We start from the raw sequence: 21,485 nt of genomic DNA, 5'->3' as shown, positions 1-21,485 counted from the left end.
ACTTTCGAAACTATTTTTTATCCTACAAGTGAATTAAAAAGCAATTTCCCAATTCCAAGAAATTTCTTGCGAAAAGCGGTCACATCATTGAACAAGTCATTTCCGTAAGCTTCTTCCAAGTAACGATACTTTGTCGGAAAATTGCTTTTTCTGTTATTATTATTGCGCTCTATGTATCCGACAAGAAGTACAAAAAATTGATATTATCTTTTAGAGACCCTCCTGAAATGGAAATTCCTTCAAAATACAAAAAAAATGAACATGGAAACATATCGGATCGACTTAAGCAGTCGAAAAAAGCAAGAAAATCTAATACAATATTGTCATGACTCATAAGAGAGATAAAGGCAACATTTTTATTATTTTATAAATAATAAAGATATGAAATCCTCTTCTTGCAACCTTTTTGTGTCTCTATTACTAATAAATAAATTCATTTTTAGGACGACCGACGTTCATTTTTTCACTCAATTGAGGCAAAAAAAAAATCCTCACTCCTTTTTTCTGTCTTTTTTTTATTTAATCTCTCTGTCGATGTCGGAAGACCATAAATTTTCATAAAACCATAATTGGCATGAAGTATGTCGACAGAATTTCATTTTAAAGTGTCTGCGTTATTATTTGCATACAAATTGGAACACTGATGACAAAATAATAGAAAATTTTCATCGATTGCGGTTTTCCAGAGAGCGGCAAAATTGTTTCGTTACCAATTCTGGGCTGGTTGATGGTTAAAAAAATAAAAATTGCTAATAATGCCATACAGCAAAGAAAAAAAAGCAGTAAAGACAAGACTAGTAGACTCAATGTCGCGAGAAATTTCCTTCGCTGTAGAACGACACACAGTCGCGACACGCTTCAGTGAGCTGAATTGAAACAGGCGAAAGAATGTTGTCGTCGTCTTATAGTCTTTGATTGCTGGACAGAAAATAATTAAGGAGTTGCCATGTCAATTAGGGTGAAATATATTTACAAGAACGAACGAGAAAACGTGAAGACGAAGTTTTTTTTAATGAGATTTGCGAGGAGAAAAGGAGTTTAGAAGAGTAATATTTTGATCTCTTGTAATTTGTGGGAATTTCATGCAAGATGGTTTTTGTGAGAAAATTAAAAGTAGTTATTTTTAATGACAGAAGAAAAATTTTTGTAACGCGAAGAAAATTTGAATTTTTCATTATTTTTCATTATTTTATTTTTTCAAGCCATTTATAATTTTAAAAAAAATGAAGAAAATGCAAAAAATTTCTAAATTGAAGGAAAATTAATAAAAATTATGGAAATCTTGAATTTTAAAGGTAAGATTTTAAATTAATTTTTTATTAAAGAAAATTAGGTATTTAAAATTATTTTTAATTTTATTTATTCTAATTAATTTTTTCAGTTAATTTAAATTATTTAAATCTAATTTTTAAATTTTATAATTAATTTAATTTTATTTAATTTAATTTATAATTTTAAATTTTTACTTTATTTATTTTTTTATTTTATTTTTTTGAATTTTTATTTTATTTTTAGTCCATGAAATCTCAAACTTGAAGAATGATTTAAAAAGAAATATGAAAAACTCGATCGAAAGGTAAGATTTTTAATTTTTTAACAAAATGATTTTTAAAAAATTAATTAAACTAAATTTTTTATTAAATTATTTGTTTAATTAATTAAATAAAAATCATTTTTTTACTTTTAAAATTTTTAATTTTTTTTTTTAATTTGATATTTTTTAAAATATAATTAAATTTATTTTTTACATTTTCAACTTTATTTAATTTCTTTTTTTTATTTTTTAAAAAATCAAGATATTTAAAATAATTTAATAAAAATATTTTTTTTAATCTTTTAATTTTATTTATTTTTATTTAATTTTAAGCTCAAAAATTATTCTTTTTAATCCAAACCAAGCAAAAAAATATTCATCTTCTCAAAAAAAATCTCTGTGTGAAAAAATCTTTCCTTTGGGAGCAATTTTGATTAATCACAAACATTTTTCCCATAAAAAAAAAAATGAATAGCAAACAAGTCATTTTTTCATACAAAAAAATCACGTTTGCTGTAATTTTCCGTTCGATTTCTATAAAAAACAGACAAACCCCGTTTCACATGGAGACGCCTTGTCACAAATTTTTCCCCGAATAAAATATTGCGAACAGATAAAATAATTTCGCCGGAAGCTGGTAACTAAAAAAAAATTTTTTTTTCGAAAAAAAAGAGATACTTTTCAGACGATAAACATGTAAACACAAACAACTAAAGCTAAGGCCCAATAACCTTTTTTGCAACATTTTCTTGTTTGTTTTTCAGCAAAAATTATCCCTTCACATGTGTTAAAAGCTTTTGTATCTCGCTCGTTTCATCTCCTCAAACATCTCACTTTTACGACGGAGCATGAGAGTAGAAAAAAAAAGTTTATTTATATTCCTTACCCGTTTTCCGCTTTTCACTATTCTTCCTCTTGATACTACTTGACATTGATGTGGCGACGGCGCCCACACTACCCGCACTTTTTCTACTATTATCATGAATTTTATTGTTTTCTTCATTATTACTATTGTTGTTTTTCGTGCGTTGCTGTTTGCTTTCCTTGCGGAAGAAGATGGCACAACAACCGCAAAGTGTCATGTTGCAAGACGCAAATAAAAAAATGTAAACGTGACCCTTTGTTTGTCTCTTTATTTGAATATTTTATGGAGCAACAATCAATATGGGGAAATGCATCTGGAATTAAATTTCCGAACGTGTCCTGTTTTTTTGTTTTTATTTTTATTTATTTACTTATTTATTGTTTTTTTGTGTGACATCGAGAAAGAGCACGAACGTCGATTAATCAGATTAAATTTAAATCACAAATTGACACAAAAGGCTCGGTTTTAATGAATTAATGAATGTAAATTGGAAAATTTTGCTTCACAAACAAAATTTTATTTAATTTATTTTTTTTTATTTTTTTTTTTATTTTAATTTAAAAGTTTTTTAATAATTAATTAAATAATTTAAATAATTATTTTTAAATTAAATTAATTTTTAATTATTTTTTTTTGTCATTTTTTTTTTATTTTTTTATTTTTAAATTTTAATAAAATAATTTAAATAATTATTTTTATTTTTTTTGTCAATTAGTTATTTTTTTATTTTAATTTTTGTTTTTAAATTAAAATTTTTTATTTTTGTTTTTAATTTTTTTAAAATAATAATTTTTAATAATTTAAATAATTATTTTTAAATTAAATTTATTTATTTTTATTTATTTATTTAATTTTTTAACTTAAAATTTTTTTTTTTTAATTTTTTTTTTATTTATTTTTTTTTTTTAAAATTTTTTTTTTTTTTTTTTTTTTTTATTTTTTTTAATTTTTTTTAATTTATTTATTTTTTTGTTAGACACTTTTCACACCTTCCCTAATAGTATGTTTATAATCTAATGATCACAAAAACTTTTGTCGTATAAAAGACAAAACAAAAAAATCATTCGACAACGAGCGCGTGTAAAAAAGCGTCCTTTCCACGGAGGATCTAACAAACAACTGAGATGCCGAATGTTTTGAAAATTTTCGCTCCAAAAATTCTCCTGTTCTCTCTCACAAAAAAAACTTTCCGTACGTCACGGAGTCGCACGTTACTACATGCGAGGATTTTCTTTGGGAAAATGTAAACAATTGTGTGACCTAGATTTACTCTCTCGCTCTCTCCCGCTCGCTTTTACACAGAAAAAAACAGCTGTCACATGGAAATAGAGAAGTTAGGATGCATCGAAATCTCACCTTGCGTACATTTTATTTATAGAACGTGATGGGATGCATTTTTTTTTTCGTTGCATGACGACGAGGGTGAACAAAAATTTCTGAGTAAATGAAAATTTAATGAGAATTCTCCCATTTTTTTTTTTTTTGCCACAAAATAAATTAGTGCGAGTGTCGGAAACTAACCGAACCATGGAAAACACAAACACGCAGGAACAACCTACATTTTGATAAATTAAACTTTGTGCATTGATAAATGTTGTTTTATTTGAATTTGAACATTATTCAATTTATCGCAGTGATCAATGCGAGTGTGTTAGGCGAGTTTGAAGTAACACGGCACAACACAAAGTTGAAATGTCAAGTTTTAGTTGGAAATTGCTTTTCATCGATATGGCACAAAGTATTTGGCATGGAAATTGTTTTGCAGGAATGGGAAATTAACAACAACAACGAGGAGATTTAGAAGAAATATGTGATTTTGTGTTTTTTTTTTACAAAATCGAAAAAAATAAAACAAAAATTTTAAAATAATAAAAAATAAAAAAAAATTAATAAAAATTTTAAAATGATTTCAAAATCTTGAAAAAAAAAATTAAAAATTTTAATTACAAATTTTTATTAAAATAAAAAAAAATATTTAAAACATTAAATTTAAATTACAGTTTAAATTAATTATTTCATATTTTTTCAAGATAACTTTTTTAAATTAAATAAATTAATAAATAAGATAAATTAATTATTTTTTTTAATATTAACGATTCACAAAATATATTTTTAAATATTTAAAAAAAAAATTTAATTTAAAAAAATAGTAAAAAAAATGTAAATTTAATTTTATTAAAAAAGTTAAAAATTTTTGAATATAAATTTAAATTTAATTTAAAAAATTATCGATATGAAATTAAAAAAAAAAAAATATATAAAAAATATTTATTAATTTTTTAAATAATTTTATAAAATTTTTTCTATTTTTAAATTTATTTATTTAAATTAAAATTATTATTAAATTTACAATAAAAATTATTGTTAAAAATGAATTTTATTATAAATTAAATTGATTAATTAAAAAAAATTAATTAAAATTTACTAAATATTAATTAAAAATTAAGAATTAACTAAATATTAAGTAAAAATAATTCATTTAAAATATTTTTTGAATAATAATGTTAAAAATTTAATTTATTTCGAAATTTTTAAAATTTAAAAAAAAATTAAAAAAATTTAAAATTTAAAAAAAAAATATATTTTTATATTAAGTTTGTTACAAAAAAAAATTAAAATGTTAAAAATATTTTTAAAAAATTTATTTATTTAATTTTTAAAATTAATTAGTTTTAAAAATTTCATGATAAAATGTCTATTTTTGTTCAATTTTATCGTAAAACTTTAATATAAAAATATCTTACGAACAACTTTCTTACAGCGAAAAAGTTTTTGACAGTCAAAAGTCGTTATCTGAACATAATTGACAAGAAAAAACTTAGAGAACATTCACATAAAACCACAAATATTACTATTTTTACTCAATGGAGACGTCAGGTATTTTTCTAAAAAATTCAAATTTACACAAAAATACTCTTTTAAGATAAATTTCACAAAACTCAACTCAATTCAGCATGAAAAGCTTTAAATCTTCAAACAAACTGTTATTGATACAGATTTTTCAATCAATTTTCTCGGCATACAAAAAGAGAGCCGAAACGATACTTTACTCAAAGTTACGGAAGCAGAATCAATTAAAAAATTATCTGCACCACTTGAGCTCTTCAATCAGGTTTTTCCTGAAGTAAAATGGCAACAAACCCACAATAATTTGCACTCTGTCTGTCTCGTTGGAATCCTTTTTCGAGCAAAAACTTCTGAATCGGTGAATGATGTGCGGTTTGCTGCCTATTTATGCATGAAACTTTATGTTAATGGAGGCAGCAAAACAAGATCATTGCACAATGGCTCGATGATTGGATGGTCGTCGATGCACGAGAGAAGCGTAGGCCGAACGTAGGTGAAGCAAATAAATTGCCAACATTCTGAACTGTGGTTCAAAGTTTGTGTGGTTACCCCCGATTTTATTGACTTTTTTTTAAGTAAATGCCTGCCAGGCATCTTGAAACCCTTGAAAAATTCTCTTTCTCTGGCGAACATTTATCATAACGAGCACGTCAAGCATTTTAATTTAATGATAAAAAACTGATGAATAAAAGAAAATCCAATAATAAAAATTATTATAATTGAATCACGAAGATTTTCTCTCGAGAGAGTGACATTAACTGACAATTTTATAATATTATCGCCTTGCCATTTTAAATATCCTCATAATTTCTCTCGTGACATTTAAAAAAGGAGGAAATGAATGCTTAACTCGTTCAATAACTCGCCTGTCTATCAAGAAATTTTTACATAATTTTTTTTTTTGCTTTGCAGATCGTTGAGCTGAAAAGCATGTTTTCGCGAATTCAGTCACGTAAGAATAATATTTTCTTGCATAATTCGGCGTCATATAAAATATATTTTGATGGATTTCATCATTCATGAGAGTTGTTGTAATAAAGTGAGGCATGTCTTGTGTGTGACATTTAATAAAAAGTTGTTTACGGCTGTTTCGCGAGGATGGAAAAATAATCTCAAGTGCAGTTTCATGGAATTTTGCTCATAAAATATTATTTGGGAAAATAAAATGTTAGTTTTGAAGAGAAAAAATAATAAAAATTTTTTTTTATAAAAATAAATTTTTTAAGCAATTTTAATATTTAAAAATTTTGAGAATTTAAAGCATTTGAAAATTTTTTAAATTTTATTTTATTAAAATTTTTAAAAATTATTATTTTATAAAAATTTTTTAATATTTTTTTATTATTAATTTTATAAATAAATATTTTATAATTTAAAATAATAATTTGATATTTAAAAATTAAATTTAAAAAAAATATAACGAAAAAATTTATAAAAAAATTAATTTAATTTTAAATAATTATTATTAATTATAATTATAGTTTATTTAATTAATTAAAAAATTATTTTTTTTAGAGAAATAATATTTTGAACCAAACGAAAATTTATGAGAAAAATTTTATCGATAATAAATTTTTTAAAATTATTTTTGTTTTAAGTTTTATAAATAAATATTTTAGTTTTTAAAAAACAACAAATTATTTTAATTTTAAAATATTTTTTTATAATTAATTTTTTTTTTATTTCGAAGTTAAATAATATGTTTAATTTTTCTTGTTAATTATTTGAAGATAAATTTATAAAAATAATAATTTAATAATATTTTTACTTTTTTTAATAAATATTTTTTAATTTAAAAAAAATAAATTTGATAAAAATAATTATTTTAATTTAATTTCTTTTTTTTATAATTAAAATTTTATATATTTATGTATTAAAATATAAAAATATATAAAATATTTTTTTTTAAAATAAAATAAATATTTTATAACTCTTATAATTATTTAAAATTTTTAAAAATTATTTCTTTTAATTAAATTTTTATTTAATTTTATTTATTTATTTTATTTTATTTATTAACTTTATATTAAAAAAATATTTTTTATTCAAATTAAAAAAAAAATATATATAAAAAATTAAAAAAAAATTTCAATTAATCCAAACCAAGCACAAAAGTTTAATTTTTAATTAAACCAAAAATTATTTCAACGAAAAAAAAATAATTCATTAAGCAAGTCATTAAATCCAAAAATACAAAATATTCATTAAAAAAAACACTTCCTTTGATCGAAAATTGCACAAAAATAACGAAACTAATTTAAATTTCTTACGTGGGAGTTTAATTCATGTTTAAAATTCAAAAGAAAATCATGACATGGCACTTTTCATCATGATTCGAAAAAGGTCTCACATTAATCTCTCACACCCCTTTTGTTTATTCTCCTCATTATATTATTTAACTCAAAAGAACACAAAACTATCATGTTAAACTTTATCTCCATTTCACTTTGAAATGTTTGTTTATCGTATTCATTTCGGCCCAACAAAGGAAGTGAAGGACCAACTTTACTTCTGACACAAACGAGAACAAAAGAAAGACAAATTATGATGATTCAAATTTTAAAACAATGCCAAATTTGGCAACAAAAGGAAATTTTACTCTTTAATCTCGAATTTTCTCTCCGAGACACCTAAAACATTTCCGTTTGTTTATGAAAATATCGGAAAATTGAAACCTTTACGAGTTGTGGTTACTTGTTGCTCCATTTCACAAAACTTTCGGAAAAACTTTTGTGACATGTTCATAAACGTTGCTGCTGCGATAAATTTATCGGAAATTTTAAAACTGACATGCATTAACAAGTAATTGACAAGCACACATTTTCTCGAATGCAGAGAGAAAAAAATAAAATATTTGTAATTTCCTGCAACTCTCCATTAAATAATAATAAATTCAACCCAATTAAGTTCAGGCAATCGATCAATAAATAATATTTCGAATGATTTATGGAAATGACCCACAAAAAAAAATTTATTCAATTTATTAAACTTACCCGTAGCTGAACCGCTGCTCGAAAGTGGATTGAGATTGAGTGGTTGTTGCATTTGGATTCGGTTTGCAGCGCGCGATTGCAATTTTTTCATAAGCTCGTCTCGTTTGGATTCGTCCATTGTTTGTGTGGATGCTGAAAATAAGAGATAAAATTTTTGTTAACCAGACGTCTCCATGGCGAAAATGAGTTTTAGTTGTTTTGAAATAGATATGGGAACAATAAAAGGGATTATGCGATGTTTGGATGTCAAGCAAAGAGAGAGAAAATATAAACAAAAGGCGAGTTTAGAACAAAAGGATTGATTTGAGTGGATTCGTCGATTGGATTTAGGATGATGCAATATTATTTTTTTTTAATTTTCAACGAATTTTCATCGAGAATTTTTTCAAAGATTTTTTTTTTAAATTTATTTTTATTTATTTTTTTAAAATTTTAAGAAAAAAAAATCGTTAAAAAATAAAAAAAAATTTGAAGCTTATCAATTTAAAAATAATACCGTTGAAAATTTGAGAATCGCTTTTTTGCTAATTCAAGTTTTTTTTTCTTTTTACTGTCTAAAAGATAAAATTAGTTTTTTAATTTCAATTAAAATCTTTTAATAAAAAAAAAATAAATTTATTTAAAATTTGAAATTAATTAAAATTAAATAAATTAATTTTAAAAAAATTTCGTAAATGTCAATTCAAAAAATTACCGTTAAAATTTTTGAATTAGCTTTTAAAAATTTTATTTTTATTATAAAAGCGAAAATTATAGAAAAATTGCTAATTTCAATTAAAAATTAATTTTTGCAGTGCACAATATTTTCCGTTCATTGTTTCATCCTTAATCAAAATCTAATTAGAGTTATATTTGTTAACTTTTCAATGGAAAACAATGCATTGTTGAACAATAGTGTAAACAAGTTTTGATGAAAAGCTCACTGGAATTTGCCATTATACAATTTTAAATCATTTTCCAAGTATTTCATGTCAAACAATTAGTCTCTTTTAAGTCATTTGATATGAAAATTGATCAATTTCGGTCCCATTGTGAATTTGGAATGAAATTTAAGCAAATATTGTCTAAAAATATCAATGCAGATAACCGTTGATAATTTGGTTGATAAAAAATTTTTTAAAAATTAAATTATTTCAGTTGAATTAAATTAATAAAATAATTTTTAAAAATTTAAATTAATGTTTAGAGTAATTTTTTGAAAATTTCTAATTTAAATTAATTTTTAAAAAATTAAAAAAAAAAATAATTTTTTTTTAATTTATAATTTTAATTAAAATTTATTAATTTTATTAATTTAAAAAATTTTAATAAATTTATTAATTTTAATTTATTTATTTAAATTAATTTTTAATAAATTTTATTCATTTATTAATTAAATTATAAATTTAAAAAATTGCATTTGAAAATTTAATTTTTAAAAATTAAATTAAAAATGAAATTAATTAATTTTATTTATTTTTTATAATTTTGTTTAATTAACCGAAAAATTATTTTAAGAGAAAATTCACAGGAATTTTTTTTCCAATAGCAAAAATTAGCAAAATTAATTTTTAACTATTTTTTTTATTATTAAAAAAATTATTTAAACGGCAAAATTCGAAGATAAATTTTTTAAAATTATTTTCTAACAAATTTCTGATTTAAGAATAAAAAATTCATACGCACAAAATCGATTGTCGTCAACCATCTTATCTTAAAAAAATAAAAAAAAAAATCATTTCTCAACTCGCACGTCGCTTTGGCATCCAGCAAACTCATGATTCACTCAAATCAAACCAATCGCCTCTCAGTTACCAAAGTCTGAAACAATGACTTGAGATAACGTCGTAACTTATCATATCAGAAAAAAAACTCACGAACGATAACTCTACTATTCAAATTTTCAATTTTGTCCCCTTATCTGTCCTCGTTTATTTGCCTGATTGAACAAATATCGATCGATAAGAGCTCCTTTGTTACCTCAGTTAATTATTTTTTGTCTCTAATCCAAACTATGCTACGATGAGGCACGTAATTTGATAATATTTTCAAGTTTTACGCCCTTTGAATTGATTTTTTGATGATCGCGAAATAAAATTAAAAATTATTTTTGTCCTATTATACTATGAGGAATTTTTATTTTTTATTAATATAATTTTTATTTGCTTTCTACATCATCACTCTTTACTTACAAAATATTTTTTTTTACATTTTTCTTTTTTTTTATTTATCTTCGGCGAACTTTGAACGAAAAATTTAATTCTATTGCAAATGTGATTAAATACGATTTTTTGAGTATAAATGATGTCGTCGCTTGACAACGCAAGTATTTAAAAAAGAAATTATTTAGAATCCGAATGTAACAGAAAAATACGGAGGATCACAAAAATTTTAGTATTTGTTGTCGTGGATTTATTCCAAGAGAGTCTTGTCGAAGAAGAATTCTCCGATGTTTCCGTGAGTTTGGCTCATTTTCTCCAAAGTCTTCAAATATCCAGCGATTTTACGTTGTCCCTCATATTGTTCAGTCAAGAATTCTCCGGTCAAGTAATCGACGTACTAAAATGAGAAAAATTAAATAAAATTAAATTAATTATTTTAATAAAATATTAAATAATTAATTATTTTTTTAAATTAATTTTTAATCAAAAGTTTAAAAAATTAATTAAATTAAATTTTAAAATAAAAATTAAAAAATTATTAAAATAATTTTTTAATTAAAATTAAAAAATTTTAATTTTTTAAATTTTTGAAAAATAAATTTAATTCAATATTTAATTAAAATTAATTAAAAAAAAATAATTTAATATTTTGATTTTTTTAAAATTTGATTTAAGTAAAAACTAAATAAATTAAATAATTTTAAATTAATTAAATAAAAAAAAATAAAATTAAAAATAATTTGAAATAAAATTTTAAAATTATAAAAATTCCAAAATTTATTTAATTTAAATAATAATTAATTGTTTTAAAAATTTATTATTTAAATTAATTTAATATAAATTAAATAATTTTAAAATAAAATAAAAATTTTTAAGTAATTATTTTAATTGAAAAAAAAATAAAATTTCAACATTAAAATAATTAAATTTAATATTTTTAAAATAAATTTAATTAAAAAAATATTTTTTTCAAAGATTTTAAAGCAAACTTTAAGACTTACGTGATAATCATTGTCGGAACATTTGCCCGTTGGCGTAGCTTTGCAGTCCTCATCAAAGTGTTCGCACTGCTTAATAACTTTCTTGATGTGTTCAGTGACAGCCATTTCCATTTTCAATGCGCATTGGAAGGCAGTTGTGCCATTCAAGCCATAATCGCTGAAACTCACGGTGCAAACATCCTTCAAACCATCAAAAATTTTGCATTCTTTGGCATGTTTCAACAATGGCTCCAATTCCTTGAGTGTATCGATCTTATTGGCAGCTCCCGGATGATGAGCACCTCGCATATTCATGTATTCAATGAGTTTAATGGCATGTTCACGTTCCTCGCTGGCCGATTCGAAGAAGAATTTGGCGAATCCGGGACGATTTGTGTTATCCAGAGACCAATAAGCGCCGAATTTCAAGTATTCCAACGAGGCACGAACTTCACATCCGATTTGCTCGACAGTTTTTGAGATGCACGGCACTCGCATATCGCCGAAAACCGATGGATAGTCGGGCGAATCAGCCATTGCAACTGCAATGACCGCAAATAGAGCGACGAAGATTTTCATGATAGCAGTAAATTTGCTCTCGTTTCGCTAGGAAGTGGAAAAAAATAAAAAATGTAAAATTCTGATTCGCCTTGAACGACGTCGTACGTCGAAAGATGGAGGTCTTTGTTGTGTAATTTCGATCGAAAATTGGCTCAAATTGCGAGATTCTTTTCGCTGGTCGGATAAAAAATTCAATTACTTACCAAACAATGAGTTGAACAATTGAATTTTTTATGAAAGAAACTTCTTTTGATTTGACAAAACTTTAATTTACGTCTTTTCTCGTCAATTTATCAGACACAAGTATTTTCAATACAAAACATGACAGAACAATATAGTCCCATGTAACCAATACAGATGCAAATGTCATGTACGTAAGAGTCGCAAAAGCATACTTAAACAGTGATACCTCCGAATAAGGGGAAAATTTGGGTTGTTGTGAAATTATTTTTTTTTTTAACAAAAATTTTAATTTTCATGAAAAAATTTTAATTTTTTAGTTAAAAAAAATAAAATTTTAAAAATTATTTAAATAATTTTTTAGAACAAAAAATTTAAGTTTTCATAAACATTCTTTAATTTTTTTAGTTTGAAAAAATATTTTTGAATTTAAAAAAAAAATTTTAAAAGATTTTTATGAAAAAAATTTTTAAATTTTCGTGAAAAAATAAATTTTAAAAAATATTTTTGACTTTTAAAAATTTTGCAAATAATTATTTTAACTAAAGATTAGTTTTTTATAAATTTTTCGAACATCAGAAAAATTATGATTTTCAAATAAAATGGGCTGAATTTTTTAAAAATTTATTTAATAATTAAAATATTTAAAAATAAATCATGGAATAAATTTTAAAAAAATATTTTTGTGAAGAATTTTCTATTAAATTTTTGTTTGTTTTTTAACTTAAAATTTACAAAAATAAAATTAATTTTATGACATATTATTGAAAAATATAATTAACATTTAAATAAAATGGGCAATAATTAATTAAAAAATAATAAATTTTTAATTAATTTTAAAATTAAAAAAAAAAAAAAATAAAATTTTATTTAAAAATTTAATTAAAACTGTCGAAATTTAAAAAAAAAATATTTTTTTATATAAAAAAAAAAATTTTTAAAATATATTTAATTTAAAAAAATTAATTTTTTATTTAAAAAATTTCCCGAAAATTATTAATTTTTAAATAAAACCCGAAGGTATGCCCTTAAATTTACGACACAGTAAAACCTCCCATTCTAGAAACAGATGATTCACACAAAGACGCAATGTTTATTCGTTCTTTCTACTATTTTCTAGATCTCGTACTCTCCATGGACATACCTCAATGGCATACTTTTTATACTACCACACATGCAATCTCCATATCAGTCTTTGACATTTAATGCAACTACATAAACAAATCTATTTTTATTTAATTATTATTTTTACATTTAAATTTTTAATAAAAAAAAATATTTTTTTTATTAAATTAAAAAAAAAATAAAAAAATTTTTTTAAATGAATAAAAAAATAATTTAATTAATTTTTAAAAAAAATTCTTATCAGTAAAAAAGATGGTAACAATTCGTTGGTAACTCATCAAGTTGGCAACCTTAAATTTTTGTAAAAATTTGCTTTGAGCAAAATTCCTCAAATATCCATTGGGAAGTTCGAAAATATGTCAAAAACGTGAATAAGTCACAAGTTGTTCATAACAAAACTATCAAATATGCCTTTTATGCTCTTACTCGGTAGTCATTCTTTCATTTCTTTAGTTCATTCGTTTCCGAGAAGACGTAAATAAAAATAGTACTGTGTTAGTATATTTTTTTTATTTGAAATTATTTATAAATTTGTTTTGATTCGATCGGCTTTCAATCGTGTTCAATGCAACAAAATCTCTCGCATCGCCTCGTGCACGTTGCAAAACTCGCATTTATTCCGTCAAAGCAGAAATTCGTCAAAATTGATTTCCAAACAAAACAATTTAAAAAAAAAATAATCGCCCGGTCCTTGATATCGTCGAACTTTCCGCTGCCTTAATTAAGTTAAATTACTGTTACGAAATGTGCCGTTTACGTGTTATTGTTAGTGAGACATGAATTAAATATCAAGTACCTCCCCAAGAAAAAAAGCTGATAAAGACACGCAATTGAAAAATGTGAACTTTGTAAAAGCTCGATAAGGAATTTTGTTTGTGGGAGATTAAAATTCTATGAAAAATCAAGTTTCAACTATCAGTGAATTATCGCACGAAAAAAAGTGTTGATTACTCGTTTTGGAATGCGTTAACAATTAAAGAATGTCAGTTTTGACCTTTTTCGAGAGTGAAACTATTTTTTTTTTTAATTTTTGAAAATTTTTTTTGGAACGAGTTTTTGCCAGAAGTTGTTCTTGAAAAAGAAACGAGGGATTAACGATGATGATTATTTTTATATAAAAATTGTTATTATTGAAAGGAAGAGGCGATGTGACGAGTTAATGCGCGATATTTTGCAATCAAGTGAGAATGAAACGCTTAATCAAGTCAAGTCATGTCATTTTAAAGAAACTTGAGAATAGTTTTTTTTTGCTTCATTCACATTGCAATTCATTAATAACGTAACGGACTTGCATGTCATCGTATATCTTCATGTTCAAGGCATTGAGATGAGTTGAATTAAAAAAAAACTCTGAAGTGGATATCAATTTAAAAAAAAATGTTTTGAAATTAATTTTTAATTTTTTTAAACTAAATTTAATTAAAATTTGAAAAAAAAAATTAAAAATTTTATAAAAAAAAAAAATTCTTAAAAATAATTATTTTGACAATTAATTTTTTTTGATAGCTGTCATTTTTTTGAACAATTTTTGGAGCCGTTTGGAGCAATAAAATTTTTTTAATAAATAAAATTTAATTTTTTAAGGTCATAAAAATCCATTAAAAATTATTTTTTGTCAAAATTTGTATGAGCTGTCAAATTTTTACGTTTTGAAGATGTCAAAATTTTTTCCAAACTTCCAACTTTATTATTTTCAAAATATTAAAATATGAGGAATTTTATCAAAAATATTACAAATAAGCCTTAATATTGTTTAATTTTCATTAAAATTGAGAAAAATTTCATTTTTTGACAATTAGAAAATTTTGACAGCTGTCATAAACTTTGTATAATTTCTTTATTTGGAGAGCTTTCTTTTAAAAATAGATAAGGAAACATGAAAATCTCATAAAAGTATTTAAAAATAATTTTAAATATCAAAATTTTTAATAAGCAAAATGTCAAAATATTTGACAGATGTCAAAATTTTAATTCAAATGTCAAATTTTATAAAATTTTAAATTTATTTTGTGTCGTTCAATAAAAATAATTCATTTGAAATCTTAAAAACTTCAAAAAAAATTAAATTTTGATAAAATATAAGAAAAAAAAATAAAAAAAAAATATTTGACAGCTGTCCAAAAAAATGACACATGTCAAATATTTTATGAAAAAGTCAATTTTTTAAAAAAATAATAGATATTTTATGTCTTTCAAAAAAAATAATTCATAAAAAAATATCTAAAAATTTAAAAAAAAAATTGGTTCAAAATTTTTGACAGCTGTCAAAAAATTTAAAAAAAAATTTAATTTTTTTTTTTTTTTTTTTGTAAAATTTATTTTTAAATTTAAAAATGCACTTTTATAAAATTTCACTCTCATCACGAATTTCTTACAACAATGCGTTTCAAGCCAATTTCATTAAAGATCTTATTTACAACTCTTACACAATAAAAAAATTTACTTTACGAGCTGTAATGACCACACAAATACACAGAGAAAAAGTGCAAAAATGACGCTTGAATGCAATTCCATCGCAAAATTTCAGATGAAATTAATAAATACTGCTATTAATAGAAACAGACACTTTTCTATTCCCTCGCAGCAAATTCACTTTGTTGTTATTGTTGGAGATTGTTTAATTTTTTTTTCTATTTTTCAGCGTCGAGCAGAACAAAAGGTGATGGGTCTCGTACGTCAATAGAAAAAAAAAATAGCGAAATTTTTACTCTTGAGTGATTTTGAATAAAAAAAAAATCAGAGACCGGGAAATAGATGCCGATTAAAGATAAGCTCCAGAAGACAATCAAAAAAGTAGTGCAAAGTGTCGATAGTAAGCTAAGTGACTGCCGTTTTTCTCGCGAAATGTTAACAAACTCGAAGCCAAAGAAGAAAATGGGCTTGAAAAAGACAATTTTGAACATTTTTCATCGGTTCATGGTGCTCCTGTTCCGCATGTTGGTCCAATTTTTGTACGGAGAAAAGGGAGAATCCATGCCGCCGATCAAAAATTTAATTCTGCTCGACTCAGCATCGACTCTTGCATACAAAATTCGCACAAGAAAGGTATTTTTTTGCGTTTTTTCAGTCAAGGTCACAAAATAATTTATTTTTTTTATAAAAATTGCAGCTCACGAGTGTCGAAGTAGTAAAAGCCTTTATCAATCGCATTCATGAGGTCAATGCAACTTTTAATATCGTCGTCGATGAACGTTTTGCTGACGCGTTAAAAGATGCAGAAAAAGCGGATGCGCTAATCGCGTCGGGAGTAATGACCGAAGAGCAACTTGCCAAGGAGAAACCATTCCTCGGAGTGCCGATTACGACGAAAGATTGCATTCAAGTCAAAGGAATGATATTTACGGCGGGACTCGTTTGTCGCAAAGACATTCGCGGGGAAGAAGACGCCGAAGCAATGGGTTTAATGAGAAAAGCAGGCGCCATTCCGCTCGCCATTACAAATGTGTCGGAATGTTGCATGTGGTACGTAAATCATGTCAAACGATTTTTTTATGTTGATGGGCGTGATTAGGTTTGTTTATTACGTCAGGGACAACAACAGCAACAGCGAGAAGTGATGTCATAAAAATTTAATTAAGTACCTCAAATATGCAATCGTGATTGAAGTATCGATTTTTTATGACAATTTTCTGTTGTTTTTAACAAACAAAACTTTTAAAGTATTGAATTATTTAATTTTTTTTTATTTGAAAATTTTTTCATGAAATTTTCATTTTTCACCTTTAAAAATTTAAAAATTATTTTTTTGAAATATTTTTTAATTTTAAAAATTTTTTCAATATTTTTTTATTTTATGTTTTTTTAATGAATTTTATATATTTTTCTATTAATTATTTTTTTTATTTGAAAAATTTTTCATTTCTTTTCAATTTTATAGTTTCGTACTCAAAAAATATTTTTTTTAATAAATTTCAATTTTTAATAATTTTAATATTTTTTAATTAATTTTTAATTCAATTTTTTAAATTAATTATATTTTCAATTAAAATCAATTAAATAAAAACAAAAATCGAAATAAAAAAAATGAATTAAAAATAAAAATATTAAAATTATTAAAAATTGAAAAATATTAAAAAAATTAATTTTTCAATCAACTTATTAATTATTTTTTTTTTAATTTTAAATATTTTTTTTAATTAAAATTTAATTATTACTTTTTATTTTCAAAAAAATTAAAATTTTTTAAATAATGATGCATTTTAAGAGTTTTCAGATTTTTTATTTTCTAAATTTTATTTTTTTTTTATTTTTATGATATTTTTTTTTTAATTACAAAATAATTTTAATTTATTTTATACTCGAAAAATATTTTTTAATGAATTTTTTTAGATTTTTTAAAAATTCATATTTTAATATAAAATATTTTTATTTTACTTTTATTAAAATTTTTAAATCAATTTTAATTAAAAAATCCATTTGTTCCATTAATTTCTCATATTTTTTTTTTTAAATTAAATGACATGAATTTAAAAAAAAGATTTAAAATACGATAAAAATTGCATGTTTCTTTGATATTAATCAAATTTCCATATTTTAAATTATAGGTGGGAAAGTTTCAACAAAGTTCACGGACGATCCAGCAATCCTTATGACTCAAATCGGATCGTTGGAGGATCAAGCGGAGGCGAAGGAGCAATTCAAGCAGGTAAAATTTTAAAATTTTTATGATTTTCTCAAATTTTTCACAAAAATTTCAATTTAATTTTATATAAAATTAGCTGCTGCCTCTCCATTTGGTCTTGGATCAGATATTGGAGGCTCAATTCGCATGCCTGCCTTCTTCAATGGCATTTTCGGACACAAACCATCGAAATTTATCGTTTCCAACCATGGTCAATATCCGAACACGGAATGTGAGGAACAGAATTCCTTCTTATGTGAGTTTTTTTTCATGAATTTTTTAATAAAAAGATTAATTTTTGTTTTTTTTTTATAGCAATCGGTCCCATGAGTCGTTTCGCGAAAGATTTAAAGCCAATGATGAAAATTATTGCTGGCTCCAACGCGCAATTCCTCGATTTGGATGAACCTGTGAACCTTACGAAACTTCGTTACTTCTATCAAGAGAGCGATGGCGGCGCTTTTCTCGTGTCTCCCGTCGATTCTGACATCAAAGAAGCCATTCAGAAGGTTGCGGCACACTTTAAACGCACACTCAAAGCAGAGACCGTGAAAAAAGTGCAAATTGAGAAATTCCGCAAATCAATCTCGATTTGGATGGCTGCCATGAAAACGAAAGATGCGGTGAGTTTCGATCGGCAACTCGCGAATTTGGAGGGAAAAATTAGTCCGTGGATGGAATTGCTAAAATGGCCTTTTGGGCAATCGAATCACACACTCGTCGCGATTTTGACGGCATTTTCCGATAATGGCGGCGTGCAATACGGGTCGCCGCATCATCAGTATTTAATGGAACAGAGGAAAGAAATGGCGGAAGAAATTAAACAGATGCTGGGCACTGACGGAGTGTTTATTTATCCGACGCATCCAACAGTTGCGCCCTATCATTACGAACCTGTGATACGTGCCATGAACTTTGGGTACACGGGCATTTTTAACATTTTGGGTTTGCCATCGACTGCAGTGCCGCTTGGATTGGGACGCGAAGGACTTCCTATTGGGTTGCAAGTTGTCGCGAATGTCAATCAAGATAGGTGAGAATTTTTTTATTTTATTTAATTTTTTTTTTTTTTTTTTGACAATAAAAAAAATGTCTTCGAATTTTGAAAAAAAAATTAATTTTTATAATTAAATTCTTTAGTCTTTTTTTTATATTAATTTTTTAATTAATTAGTTAATTTTTTAAATTCTTTTTTTTTAGTCAAAATTCATGAAAATTGAAAATTTTCATTAAATTTGAATTTTTTTTAATTCCAAATTCGACTCAACTGAAAATTTTTAAAAAATGGAAATATTTTTTTTTTCATAGCTGAAATTTAGTCAAAATATTTGTTTACTTATTTATTTATTTTTTTTTGAATAAAAATTTTTTAATTTAAATTTCAAAAAATAAACTCATAAAAAATTATTTAAAATTAATAATAATAAAAATTCAAAAAAAAAAAAAAAAAATTGTAAAATAATAACAAATGTTCAAAAAACATTGGCAATATAAAAAAAATCTTTTAAAAATTTTAAATTTTCATAAAAATATTAAACTAAAATAATTTAAATAAGAAAAGTAAAATTAAAAAATAAATTAAAAATAAAAAAAATACATATTTTGACAAAATTTCATTAATGGAAAAAAATATTTTAAGTTTTAAAAAATTTTTTTTTCCATAAAATAATATTCACAAAAATATAAAAATTTATAAAAAAAAACAATTAAATAAAAAAAGGTAAAATTTTTGAAAATATTCAAGAAAAAAATTAATTTAACAAAAATAAAAAAAAAAATTAAATCAATTAGGTAGATGAAAATTTAAAAAAAAAAATTAAAATCCAAAATATTAAAAAATTATCAATTTAATTCAAATATTTTTAAAAAATTTAGGTATATATATTTTTTTTTTTTTAAATAAAATATTTTTTTAAAAAAATTAATTAATAATTAAATTTTTAAAAAAATATTGATTAAAAATTAATTAAAAGAAAATTAGAATTAAATGAAAATTCTTTAATTTAAAAAAACTAATTTAAAATTTAATTTAAAAAAATATTGATTAAAAAATAATTAATGAAAATTTATTAAAAAACAATTAATTATTTTAATTTATTCTTTAATAAAAAATATTTTTTAATTTAAAAATTTTCCCTTTCAAACTAAAAATTAACATGAAAATTTTCTTTTATTTTTTAGATTGTGCCTTGCTGTGGCATGCGAACTCGAACGTGCATTCGGCGGATGGGTCGCCCCCGAAGTTTTGGCTTAAAAAAAAGGTTTCCGATTTATAAAAAAATAAAAATTTATCTAGATGTTAAATATTGCAAGATGATGGTTATTGAAATGGATCAATATTTTCCTTTCTATTTTTGTACTAAGCTATGAATAAATGGGCACATAAGTGTATATGTGATACAAAAAGAAATAAAAAACCGATTTTTCATTAATTAATATATAATCGAACTCTCTTTTTTTAATTTTATTCTCACAGGAATTATTCTATGTACATTTTTTGCGTTTTAAAGTGACGACGTGATATCTTCCAAAAAAATCAGAAATAAATTAAGTTAACGCTAAGTGATGTTAGTCACACACTAAATGGATCAACAACGGCTAACCGGAAGACGCGTGCGACGCATTTTTAGTAAAGTCTGCCTCCCAAGTCCAAAATAATGTTCATCAAGTCGTTCCGCTTGCAGTTAATTGCTTCGTGCGAGACACAGCCAGCTCCTTCGAGTTCCCCGCGCTGAATCGCCATGCGACACAAGAGATCGACGGTGCACAAAACGTGAATGCCGCAGTCGTAGCTGTTCGTTTGTTGCAGACACGACGCCTGACGGAAGTCGGCATGCGGCACTTGCAACGCCTGCATCAGAATTTGCGTCAAGAGAACGCTGTGCGTGTGATTCGCGCCATAGGAAGAGTCGTAATGGAAGAAAGTGTTTTCGGGACGCGAATAAACCAACAGCGACCAATGACTTCCGCCTGCCCGTTCAACTTGCGAGTTGTCGTTCAAGGCGAAGAACAAGAAATCCTTTTCGTGCGCTCTTAAAGGCTCCAAAAACATCGCGACATCCTCGGGCGAAAATTTAATGCATTGCGTCACTTCGGGCGAAATGAACAAAAAACGCTCGTTGAACGCCTGGAACACGTCGCACTCCAAATACTCGAAGTAAAACGAGATAATTTGATCGTTCAGCCAGTAGGGGCCCTTCAGCAAATCCACATCCGAGAAATACAAGCAAGTGTCGCGATAGTTGAGGGCAATTTCGCGCTCCGAACGTGCCATTGCGGGATTTTTTTCAGTTTTTGCTGCGTTGCTGCGATGAATCGTCGACCATTTATGGGTTGATACGAGGGATTTAGGCCTGAATTGCAGGAAAAATTGGTTTTTTCTTCGATACAATGTCGTTTCGATGCGAATTTAATGACACTAACACTCACGGCAATGACGATGCACCGTTCAAGGACTCGTGCAATTTTAATTTGGAGAATTGCTTTAAAATTTCGTATATCAAAAATAATCAATTTAATTTTTTTTTCTGTGCAAACAATGTTTAGTCAAATACACATAGCAATAGTTTTCAATGCAACTACCGTAAAGTTCATAATTTAAAAAAAATTTTTTTTTTAAATTTTTTTTTTATTTTTTT

At 24.4% G+C, this 21,485-nt stretch overlaps 5 protein-coding genes across 8 annotated transcripts in view; 2 read left to right on the top strand and 3 right to left on the bottom strand.

The window, feature by feature from the left end:
* The window catches only part of LOC134836707 (enoyl-[acyl-carrier-protein] reductase, mitochondrial-like), a 226,824-nt gene that overhangs the window by 173,306 nt on the left and 32,033 nt on the right, over positions 1–21,485 (top strand). The gene's annotated exons all lie outside the window — the stretch shown is intronic.
* LOC134827672 (cytochrome b5 reductase 4) overlaps positions 1–21,485 on the bottom strand; it is a 40,797-nt gene that overhangs the window by 18,876 nt on the left and 436 nt on the right. For 2 of the 3 annotated variants that reach the window (XR_010161807.1, XM_063840431.1), the window contains exon 1: positions 2,421–2,707. Coding sequence is in view for 2 of the 3 variants with exons in the window: in XM_063840431.1 (XP_063696501.1) it covers positions 2,421–2,616 (196 nt within the window). In the remaining variant the exon portion in view is untranslated. Of the gene's footprint in view, positions 1–2,420; positions 2,708–8,239; positions 8,372–21,485 lie in introns of those variants that run through there. The other variant, XM_063840432.1, reaches the window with a different exon arrangement.
* On the bottom strand, positions 10,327–12,252 carry LOC134836933 (ferritin heavy chain-like). Its single transcript, XM_063852219.1, has 3 exons — positions 12,125–12,252; positions 11,382–11,966; positions 10,327–10,777 (listed from the first exon to the last, which is right to left on the bottom strand). The coding sequence occupies exons 2-3, from the start codon at positions 11,937–11,939 to the stop codon at positions 10,631–10,633; spliced, it is 705 nt and encodes a 234-aa protein (XP_063708289.1). The 5' UTR covers positions 11,940–11,966; positions 12,125–12,252; the 3' UTR covers positions 10,327–10,630.
* Positions 13,655–20,274, top strand: LOC134828145 (fatty-acid amide hydrolase 2-A). The gene is made up of 7 exons (XM_063841132.1): positions 13,655–13,720; positions 15,868–16,271; positions 16,336–16,688; positions 17,771–17,871; positions 17,945–18,103; positions 18,163–18,880; positions 20,029–20,274. The coding sequence occupies exons 2-7, from the start codon at positions 15,981–15,983 to the stop codon at positions 20,099–20,101; spliced, it is 1,695 nt and encodes a 564-aa protein (XP_063697202.1). The 5' UTR covers positions 13,655–13,720; positions 15,868–15,980; the 3' UTR covers positions 20,102–20,274.
* Positions 20,250–21,432, bottom strand: LOC134828146 (sentrin-specific protease 8). 2 transcript variants are annotated; one of them, XM_063841133.1, is made up of 2 exons: positions 21,277–21,432; positions 20,250–21,200 (listed from the first exon to the last, which is right to left on the bottom strand). In XM_063841133.1, exon 2 carries the CDS (start codon positions 21,119–21,121, stop codon positions 20,474–20,476), a length of 648 nt encoding a protein of 215 aa, XP_063697203.1. In that variant the 5' UTR covers positions 21,122–21,200; positions 21,277–21,432; the 3' UTR covers positions 20,250–20,473. The 2 variants fall into 2 exon arrangements, with proteins under 2 accessions (XP_063697203.1, XP_063697204.1); XM_063841134.1 differs by having other exon boundaries at positions 21,271–21,422.

The sequence above is a fragment of the Culicoides brevitarsis genome, chromosome 1 (genome assembly GCF_036172545.1).
Source record: "Culicoides brevitarsis isolate CSIRO-B50_1 chromosome 1, AGI_CSIRO_Cbre_v1, whole genome shotgun sequence".
Lineage (NCBI taxonomy): Eukaryota > Metazoa > Arthropoda > Insecta > Diptera > Ceratopogonidae > Culicoides > Culicoides brevitarsis.
Note: the sequence above shows the minus strand (reverse complement) of the source record. Positions and strands in the feature narration are given on the sequence as shown.

Excerpts from the sequence above, each read along its gene's own strand:
- LOC134836933 (XM_063852219.1), bottom strand. The coding sequence starts at position 11,939 with ATGAAAATCTTCGTCGCTCTATTTGCGGTCATTGCAGTTGCAATGGCT. Across the intron at positions 10,778-11,381 it reads GTTCCGACAATGATTATCAC|TACGTCGATTACTTGACCGG; the intron begins GTAAGTCTTAAA and ends TTCTCATTTTAG.
- LOC134828145 (XM_063841132.1), top strand. The coding sequence starts at position 15,981 with ATGCCGATTAAAGATAAGCTCCAGAAGACAATCAAAAAAGTAGTGCAA. Across the intron at positions 16,272-16,335 it reads ACAAAATTCGCACAAGAAAG|CTCACGAGTGTCGAAGTAGT; the intron begins GTATTTTTTTGC and ends TAAAAATTGCAG. Across the intron at positions 18,104-18,162 it reads GGAACAGAATTCCTTCTTAT|CAATCGGTCCCATGAGTCGT; the intron begins GTGAGTTTTTTT and ends TTTTTTTTATAG.
- LOC134828146 (XM_063841133.1), bottom strand. The coding sequence starts at position 21,121 with ATGGCACGTTCGGAGCGCGAAATTGCCCTCAACTATCGCGACACTTGC.